The sequence below is a fragment of the Montipora foliosa genome, chromosome 3, assembly GCF_036669935.1.
Source record: "Montipora foliosa isolate CH-2021 chromosome 3, ASM3666993v2, whole genome shotgun sequence".
Lineage (NCBI taxonomy): Eukaryota > Metazoa > Cnidaria > Anthozoa > Scleractinia > Acroporidae > Montipora > Montipora foliosa.
Window position 1 is genome coordinate 8,850,782 of NC_090871.1, and position 10,000 is coordinate 8,860,781.

General features: G+C 38.7%; 2 protein-coding genes across 2 annotated transcripts in view; both read right to left on the reverse strand.

Annotated features, from left to right (window-relative positions):
* The window catches only part of LOC137996664 (aldo-keto reductase family 1 member B1-like), a 14,015-nt gene extending 13,334 nt beyond the window's left edge, over positions 1 to 681 (reverse strand). Inside the window, exon 1 of the mRNA XM_068842183.1 lies at positions 457 to 681. Coding sequence (XP_068698284.1) covers positions 457 to 459 — 3 coding nt within the window. The 5' untranslated portion in view covers positions 460 to 681. The remainder of the gene's footprint in view (positions 1 to 456) is intronic.
* Positions 682 to 2,588: 1,907 nt separating this feature from the next.
* The window catches only part of LOC137996663 (aldo/keto reductase slr0942-like), a 24,693-nt gene continuing 17,281 nt past the window's right edge, over positions 2,589 to 10,000 (reverse strand). Inside the window, exons 6-9 of the mRNA XM_068842182.1 lie at positions 7,439 to 7,556; positions 5,583 to 5,639; positions 4,622 to 4,761; positions 2,589 to 2,986 (exon numbers count right to left, since the gene is read on the reverse strand). Coding sequence (XP_068698283.1) covers positions 2,759 to 2,986; positions 4,622 to 4,761; positions 5,583 to 5,639; positions 7,439 to 7,556 — 543 coding nt within the window. The 3' untranslated portion in view covers positions 2,589 to 2,758. The remainder of the gene's footprint in view (positions 2,987 to 4,621; positions 4,762 to 5,582; positions 5,640 to 7,438; positions 7,557 to 10,000) is intronic.

Below are 10,000 nucleotides of genomic sequence, written 5' to 3' on the forward strand. Positions count from 1 at the left end.
TGGCTTTTAGTGCTCAAGACATTTACACAGTTAATTGCATGACAATTTTTTCCCTTCGTCATGTTTTGAAATTAGCTTAGCTTGCAGCGCGCAAAAACGAAAACACAAACAAATCAACTTTTAGAACACGACCGCGGGACTGCGGGAGCAAGCGTTCCATGTCACGCAATCGTGGCCGGGTATTCTGAAGTCGCTCCTAATGTAAAAAACGTTAATACAGTCAGAAAATTCATCTGACATAGGCACAGTCGACGATTCTCATGATTTCAGACATCGAGTTTATCAGCCGTTGACTGTAGACTGTATAAAGTCACTTGAGGGGATACATGTCGTCTTACAAATTGCAACTTAATTGGAAGGAAAAGAAAAAATGGACAAATCCATTTTTCCTGTATCTGCACAAAATAAGATTAAATTAAGCTTACGTTGTTTAAAAGGTTAGTTACATAAACTCACCATGATGAATCAACACACTCAATTGCTTGACAGCACCCGGACAATTAAATTACGACAACTAGTACGTATACAAGCAACCACAGCAATTGCGTCACGCACTGTCATTAATGTGACAACCAGTAGGGGAAAACTGCTTTTGTTACACGAACAGAAAAAAACCGTCATAATGCATAATCTTGCCACCACTTCTCTAAGTGTATTGAGAAAGCCTGGCAAGGAATTCTCAAATCCAGGCTCTCTCAAATGTCGAACCAACGTCAGGCCCTGTCAGGCCAGCTTGTTTCACGCAAGCCGAGCCTCTAGTGTCGCTCAAGGTTGATGGGCTCCTGGCGTGACGCGAAAAACAGGCACGCCTCAAATCCCCATCAGCAGCGATAAGCTGTTACTTTTATGACCTTTTATTAATTGATAGACATGGAAAAAATCAGTTCTGATTAGCAAAGAGAAAAGCAATTTTCCGGTGACACAGCAGAAAGACGGTACTTCAGATTATTCAGAGGAGAGAAACAAAACAAGCACCAGCTATTCTGATTGGTCAATGGACAAAAAACTCACTGACAATCTATCAATTCCTGGGTGGTACAAAAATTTGGATATCCAATATTGTGAGTCGCATGCGCTCCTTCTGCATAAATTATGATACACTGTCTCAAATGATATGCTGTCTTCCGAAATATTTTGATGCATATCATTAACAAGTAATCACATGATATTTTTCCCTGCAATTTGGAAGAAATAAGCACCCGTAAATTTTCTCAAAGACTGCAAAGTGCTCGAGCCCAAACCTTCGGGCTTATTACGTGTCTCAGGTCAGCCATGACTTATTTGTGGTATGGAATGTTTGAGATTTGCTTGCAACGATGTGTTCCATTTGGAAGGTTTACGCATCCCAGTGCAGTAAGAACATTTTGCCTGGAAATGGGTAATGACTTGTGTCTTTTCTTATGATGGTTTGTTTTTCCAGCAATAGCAAAGCTAAGGACATATTTTGCACCGCAATATACGAGTACCATGCGTAGCTGGTGGGAGGTATAAGCCACGCAGTGAATGGGGACGGGTGCTAAGTTATTTCACAGCGCCCCTCCCCATTCTCCGCCCGGCTTATGCCTCTCCCGGCAGCTGATGCGGGTCGAGGTGGTGGTCGATTTTTAGACCTTATTTGAAATGCGAAATAGCATGAAATGAAAGTTGGAAAGATCATTGCGGTTGGTTGAGCAAACTAATTAATAGCCCACCGTCGATACATTAAAATGCTGTCCTAAACAAAAGGCATCATGTCGAAGCTCTGAGGAATACATAGCAAATTATGGCTCATTTTTTGTATTTTAGGAGTCAACTTCCCAAAAGACGTCCCGATGACGTCAGGTGAAAACCACCAAAGGCCACGTGACTACCAGGTTTTATGGTTAAATTTGAATATTGTTTTGTTTAGAAATCTCCCTTGAGAATTGTGAGCCAAGGGAAACGGAAATGAGCCGAGAAATTTGACCATAAAGCCTCGTAGTCTTGCCTGAATACTCGGCCTATGGAGTGTTTCCACTCACGTGATAAGTAACTTTGTTTTTGCACCGAAGCAAAAGAAAACGTTTGCATGATAATAGAGCTCAATAGAGGTTTTGCAGGGCAGCCATGTTGCATGCCAGGAAATGAGGCAGAAAAAGAAGGCTCTGGAGGCAGAAAATTCATACACCTAGAAATTTACAACATATATGAACTCCAGAAGTCCTAGAATCTGGAACTGCAAATTCTGTCTCCAGCGCCTTTCGTTTTCTGGTGCGAAGGCACCGCCAGCTTAGAGAAACGATGGGATCTGGGAACGAGAATGTTCAAATACGTGAAACTTAAAATATAGTCTATAAAAACCATTCGTTCACCTTGTACAAATAGGTACGGGATAACCTAGAACTGAACATTATGCTCATCGATCCACTTGTCAAAACAAGCAGATTGCTTTCTTGGTTTTGAGGAACAGGTTCCTGGAGCCAGGTCCTTCCCATCTTTTAAAGTAGCGCGGCTAAGTCGACAGTTAATCTATTTCGTCGTGCTTGTAGTTAAAAAAAGATTGCAATTACGTAAAGAACCAACCGAATGTCTTCGCACGTGATTTATGGTTTAAGTTAGCACACGAAATATCTTTTACGAAAGTTTACTTCATTTGCCTCAGTTTCAAACGTATCTCACACATGTTTTTCCCTGACTTACAGTGATTGCTTCATTCTACGCTTACATTACTTCACTCTACTACTATGTAATTCTTGGCTTGGCCGGTGAAACCTCGCCGTCTTTGCCTCTTTAGTGTAGCTCAGTAATATTCACCATCCCAATAATTTTCAGGAATTTCTTCAGGTTTGTCACGATACATCCAAGTCTGTGTTAGGTATCTGTGACGTACTCCAATGTTTTCAATCGCCTTCATGTCATCTTCGTCCAGGTTTAAATCTAGAGCTTTCAAATTTTCCTTGATGTGGTTCTCCGAGACAGCCTTGGGAAGCACCGGAATTTTGCGGTTAATTCCCCAAGCTAAAGCAACCTATGAAAAAATCGCATTAACTTGTTAGAAACCTGTAAACACGCGGAGAGGTTCGGAAGCGGTGTAACCTTCGTTTTCACTTATGCCCAGAAATGACTCTAATAGGCCATTTCCGAGTTCACGTCTGCCTGCTCTTCAAAGCGAGTTTAAGTGCGAAGTTTTTGTGATGGTAATTAGTTCTACTTTACAATGAATGAAAACTAATTTTCATAAGAAACCCTTCGCACTTAGACTCGCTTTGAAGAGGAGGCAGACGTGCATGAACCCTGAAATGGCCTATTAGATGCACGCCCAATTTTGACATCCAGCGAGAATTCTCCCTTTTACCTTGGTAGGAAAGTCCCCTATTAGCATCTCTTGAGGATTACGAAAGATTTCATCCAGCAACGCCTCCCGGAATGCTACACTGGCAAAGTAAACTAAACTTGGAGCAAATTCTGGAGATCACCACACAAGGGAAAAGACAGATATCCAGTTGAGGATCTGCAGTGTTCACCTCTGCACACGGATTTTAAAATGGTTAGCCTTCCAATGAATCTGACGCTTGCCTCTAGGAAACTACTTTTGAAACAGACTATTTTCCCAATCCCATTATGTAATACGTTTTGGGGGGTTCTTTACACACACAAAAAAATACAAGTTATTTACTCTTGGGACCGTATTGTATTCAGTGAACTGGCTATCCATTGTTGTTTTTGATCCAAATACAGCCGTAACACTCAATGTCCAAAAACCAGATTTTGCACGTCTAGCCTCTCATTCAGTGTGAGGCTAGACGTGCAAAGACAATGCAAAGACAAAGCCTTTATTCCCCACGGACTCCAAAATGGCTTCCGAGTGATAAAGGTGAATAACCCCCCCAAAATGAAATGGGATTTGCGAAAATAGCGAATTTTTAGCAGCAGCTCATTTCCAAGTGAGAAATGAGTCAGTTATTCGGCGCAAAAGGTGAAGGTGATTTTGGTGGATCACGCGCAGCGTATTTCTAACAACCCATAATATTGGTCGTATTTATACTAGAGACAATCTTACAGACGTGCTAACGTCTTACAGACTTGCTAACAGACGAATCAGCTGAAGACGAAGTTTGTCCATAATTCGTCTAAACACCATATCTATATCGAGACGAATTGAAGACGATTTTATCCGTCTTAGACGGATACTTCGTCTTAGACGAGTTATTAGTCTCTAGTATTAATTCCACCACAAAAGCGAAAAGAAAGGACATATACAGCAGTATAACAAAAACAACACGTTACTGAATTACTCGGGCCAGTTTTTTGCTCTAAAACTACGTTAAACATTGAGAAGGACAAAGGTATAGAAAGAAAAAAGCTTAGAGATGAATTCCGACGAGGCATTTGAGTTAACGAACTTCAACCTAGGCAAATGACGTTGAGGAAGAAGAAATGAACGTGAGCATGCATGGCTAATAAGTATTACGGTCAATTCGCCCGAAAGTCGGCTCGCCCGACGGCGACTCGCCCGGATAGAAAGATGATACAATCCTTCTGATGGGTTTAACTACCATCGAGCGAATCATCTCTAGTTCCGGGCGAGTCGACTTCCGGGCAAATCGACTGGTTACGGCCAATGATAATGCACAAGGAAAAGAAGCCTTGATAATTAGCTCACCAAAGCGATTGTCGTGTTGTGTTTATCAGCAATTTTCTTCAGCACAGTGTCCTCCAACAAAACTGGATCTTTAGATTTGTCTCCGAAAGTTGATGGTCGATCAGGTGAACCCAAAGGAGAATACGCTGTCACTACTATGTCTGTAACGAAGCAAAATATTTTTTTATGTAGTATATATAGTTTACTTTTTCTCTTACTTTTTAAAACTTTTCAGTGATTATTATATCTCTCGGCAGGCCGTACTAAACCGAACGGATCATTACCTTATATAAGACCTTGTTTTTGTTGCTCGATTCATCGTGCCAAACGCTGGAATTCTAGAGGCACTCGACCCTAAGCGGGTCGTGGAATCTGCACGCCTTGTTTTTCTCCTTTGTATTTGGTGACAAGTCAGCGAGGAAGGGGAAATAAACCATCCTAAAAACCCATGGAATCACCCAAGACAACACACAAAATGACAGGTAAGCGGACTTTACCTGTCAATAAAACGGAGATTGCGATTTGTGGTTGTTATGGGCTCAATTACCAGCCGCTGTTTCGGGAAATGAGCTAGCGCTCATTCTTCTCGGGCAGGATACCCGAACTCGAATGAGCGGCGGAAATCGAGCCTATGGTTTTTAAAGAACATTTCCCTTGATCAATTGAATCAAACCGAGATCGACCGTTGCAAATTACAGTCAATGTACGAGATCAATAACTGTATCAAATACTGTGACATCATGTGGCCTCGAGAATCTTGTCTGCCTCGGGTTTCTTCGCATTTGCTTAAATTGCTTCACAAACTGCGATGATCTCTTGCTTAGAGAGTCAGTTGTAATGAGCAGTTTTCCTTTGCTTTACAAGCCTTGAGGACCTTGAGACTTACACTATGTAGTGACAATATTGTTGCAGGAAAATAATAATAATAAAAATAATAATAATAATAATAATAATAATAATAATAATAATATCACACACTCACCTTTGCTGGAACTAAACTTTAGAAGTTCGTGCTGCGGCAAATATGGGTGCAGTTCCACTATAAAAAGAAAACGTTAGACTAAATGAAACTTTGCGCCGCGTGCTTTGTTTTGGAATGTTGTGATTAGTTCTAATAAGCTACGAGGGTTGGTTGTTGGTTGGTTTATGGCCTGTCTTAGTTCTTACCGGTACATATGGAGTACCTACTCCAAGACAGTATGTTAACGTTTGTGTGTCCTTTGAACATGACAGTAGTAATTGCTTAAACATTGAGGACATTGTAAACCTTACTTTTAACTATGCTTTGAATATTAAAAAAAACAAATTTCGTTATATTTTCCCCAGCTCAAAGAAAACTCACTTTTCAGCCAAACATCACGATATTTGATAATGCTAACAACAAGTATGTCGCTCTCGAGCGTAAAGAGTTTCTGAAATACCTTGGAATCTTTATTGACCAAAATCTAACCTGGAAACACTATATTGATCATGTAGCTTTTAAAATAAGTCGATATGTACGTTTATTATCAAAATTGCATTATTATGTCCCAACCCATACTTCTAACCATTTATCGCTCTCTCATTTCACCACATCTAACCTATGGCTTGTTAGCCTGGGGCTACGCCTGTAAGTCTACCTTTGGGAAGCTCTTTAAATTACAAAAACGTGCCCCTAGATTTATTTATTTTCAAACAACACGCAGTACCTTTATCAAAGCCGGTGTTTTACCGTTGAAATTTTCATTTTTTAAGATCATAGCTAATTTACTGTATGACGTTAGGCACAAAATAGTACCTAGTAGAATTCAAAAGCAGTTTCAAGATATTTCTAATATCCAGCCTCATTTCACTCGATCCTCTGCTTCAAACAATTTCTATACGCAAAGCATTCAGCCAAATTCTTTCCCACGAACTGGATCAACTACAGTATCTGGAATGGAATCCTCTCATCTTAACGCTAAGAAATCTTAGAAAGAACGACTTCACAAGGAAAACAACAAGTGTACTTTTCAAGTAAAACTATGATCCTCGCAGTTATGGACGCAACTTAATTTGACAATTGCGTAGAGAAGCCTGAAAAATTCAGGACTTCAACGGGGTTTGAACTCGTGACCTCGCGATACCGGTGAGACGGTCTAACCAACTGAGCTATGAAGCCACTGATCAGTGACTGATGTTGGGAGCTGGTCATTTGTGGGTTCTAATTTTCACCTGAGGAATGAATCAATAAAGGAATTGATATATGAAATGAATCATATACTGAACTGCGGATATTTTAATTTCTGAAGATTCTTATCTAGAAACTTGCGAAATTATTTATAGAATAAAGCATTTTGACAAATGATATTGGTCTTAAAAGTTAAATGATAATCTTAGTTCAATTAACGTACTTTAAATGCATCTAATGAATTCCCTATCACTGCTATTCCTCTGTTCTTTTATTCAGAAGAATCTTAACTTGATATTTGTGATATCTTTCATCTAGAGTAAACCATTTTGTCAAACATTATTGAATCTTAAGATTATCAGCAATCAATTAACTAGAATCTCAATCTACATTCCACTGTCGCTCTTGTGCATTGACATTATTCTTAAATGTTAAATATTTCCTTTCATTATCTTTGTCATTGTACATGTTTATTAACCATTAAATTTTATCCTAGCTCCACCCAACTCGATTAGCTTTGCTAAATTTGGGTGGACAAACCTTTCATTGTAACTACATGTAGTATTGTATGTGATAAACGTTGTTGTTGTTGTTGTTGTTGTTCACAAAAATCAAAAAGCATCACCCACTATCTTCGTTGTAACCTTATACACATGTAGGTATAACATTTCAGATATCAATAATTATACCTTGGTTACATGCTGGTGCTATTTTGGCAGTTTCCAGAAGACTTGCTGTCTTCTTGATGGTAAAGTTTGAGATTCCAATGGCTTTGCAAAGACCTTGTTCCACAAGTTGCTCCATGGCCTTTCAAGATATACATACACATGTTTGCAGTGATATTTTAGATCTTCAAAAAAGACTTAACTAAACATTATTACCGTAAATCCTTTATTAAGCCCCCCTCTCAAATAAGCCCCCTTCTCTAATATGCTCCCCCCCCTTTCAGAGGAAGAAAGTTATTAAGCCCCCCTCTCTCTTTCAAGCCCCCCCCCCCCTCCCTTACCATCCCACCTTATTCTTCATAACTAAATCAATAAATTATAGACTTTATTTATTAATCCAAATGACCCCTAGGTGTGGGAATTAATGTATTTTAATCTGTGTAACAGGGGGAAGTCCAGGGCGATTCAGGTTTAATCACGATGCTAACACTTCATGTGGACTGATCCGGTATGGTTTATTCACACGTGCCGGAAGTTTGGATTTTGTTCCCACAAGTGAACAAAAATGTTGCAAACAACTTGAACAACATCACTCAAATCTCCACATTTTTTATTTTATTTATATTATATTTGCCACACGAAACTTTACAATGATAAAATCAACCAATAACAATATATATATATATATATATATATATATATATATATATATATATATATATATATATATATATATATATATATATATATATACATGTATATATATATATATATATAGGTATAATAAAACGACGAAGAGACAAACTCTTGACAGTTCCAGCATTTAATCGACGTTTCGGCCTTCGGCCTTCGGCCTTCTTCAGGATAGTTTAAAAGTTAAAAATTAAAAAAGCTATATACAATGGTTGTGAGTGGCAGAGTTACGGGCTTTTATATAGTACACAGAAAATGGAAATTAAGGTTACGTAACAAAAGAAAAGGTCTTAATTACAAGCTAGGCAAAACAAAAAACAATTGATAAAAAGGAACAAACAGACTAATTAGATAAATCGTGTTATTACGTAACAAACTCCCCATTGAGGGCCTCTGAGTGAATGTGCGGGTCAATGTCATAACAAGGTCCTCAGAGAGGGCCCCTAAACAATGTAATAGATTCCCAATCGAAAGCCCCTGAATGAAAAACCAAACACAAACATAACAGAATCCCTCAATAGAGTTTTTGAACAAAGACAACAACGACTAAGTGAAGGCTAACAAAACAAAAGGGCAAGATTACAAACTGGAAACATTCAAAGCTAGATGGGAGCTAACGAGGTCCTACAGACAGCAAAAATTACGATGATTACAAATTTGGGCTGAAAAGAATTTACACTACAATAGAGACAAAGTCAACTGTTGTAGCAGATACGATTTTTGGATTTGAATTCACGCCTTTTGTTAAGACCGTGTGGATATAATGAAAAGAGTTGTGAGGTCCAATATGCTTCTCTGGTGAGGAGCAGTTGTTCAAGATGGGTGGCATTTTTGTGGTTTACAATTTGTTCGATAATAATAAAACTAATTTGACAAATTTGATGCTCAAAAGAATTATAATGGACCGCCAGCTCACATGTTCTTCTGTTCTTAAGCATTGATGATTTATGGTTACGAAAACGAACCTTGAATTCTGTTGAAGTGGAGCCCACGTACTGCTTTTTGCATTTGTTACAAGCAGCCAAATAAATGACATTTTTGGAAGTACAGCTTAATTTCTGATTAATCCTATATATGCGGCCCGTAGCAAAACTCTTAAACTTAGTATCTTGAATCAAAAAATGTTTACAGAGGTCACATCTTTTGTTACATTTGCAACAACCTTGATCATCTTCCAAGGTTTCATTTCTGGCTTCAATGTTCCGAAATTTAGATGGAGCTAAGATTTCTTTTAGGTTTTTTGTTCTGCGATAAGCTGGAAAAATCGACTTTGATGGAAAAATCTCTAAAAGCTCAGGAGACAATCTAAGCAAGTGGGAATGTTTTTTAATCACCTGCTGGATGTCTGGAAGAATTGGGTTGTAGTCAAGTACTAGAGGAAAAACCTTTTTCTTTGGCTTGACTCTTTTTGTTAAGAGTTCGGACCTCTCATTGCTTAATGCTTTTTCAAATTGTCTGTCCACTAATTCCTTGCTGTAATTATGTGAGCACAGATATCCTTTATATTCTTCACATCTCTTGTTCAAAAACTGGTCTGTATAACAATTGCGTTTAATTCGAAGAGCCACCCCATAGGGAATTGCACGCATACAATGTGATGGGTGCGAACTCGAAAAAGGTAAATAAAGATGACTGTCGGTTGGCTTAGCATAAATATCAGTGATTATAAACCCATCTTGGAGGTGAAAAGTAAGATCTAGAACGTTGAGGCTACTCTCCGAATATACCAGTTCAAACTTGATGGTGGGATAGAGTGAATTAATACACTCCGTAAATTCTAGCAATTTCGTCAAACCAAGAGTCCAAAGATCAAACACATCATCTCTATACCTCCACCAAAGCATATTAGGCTTGCTTGCACCTCCAAGTTTAGCCTTCTCATCAATTAATCCC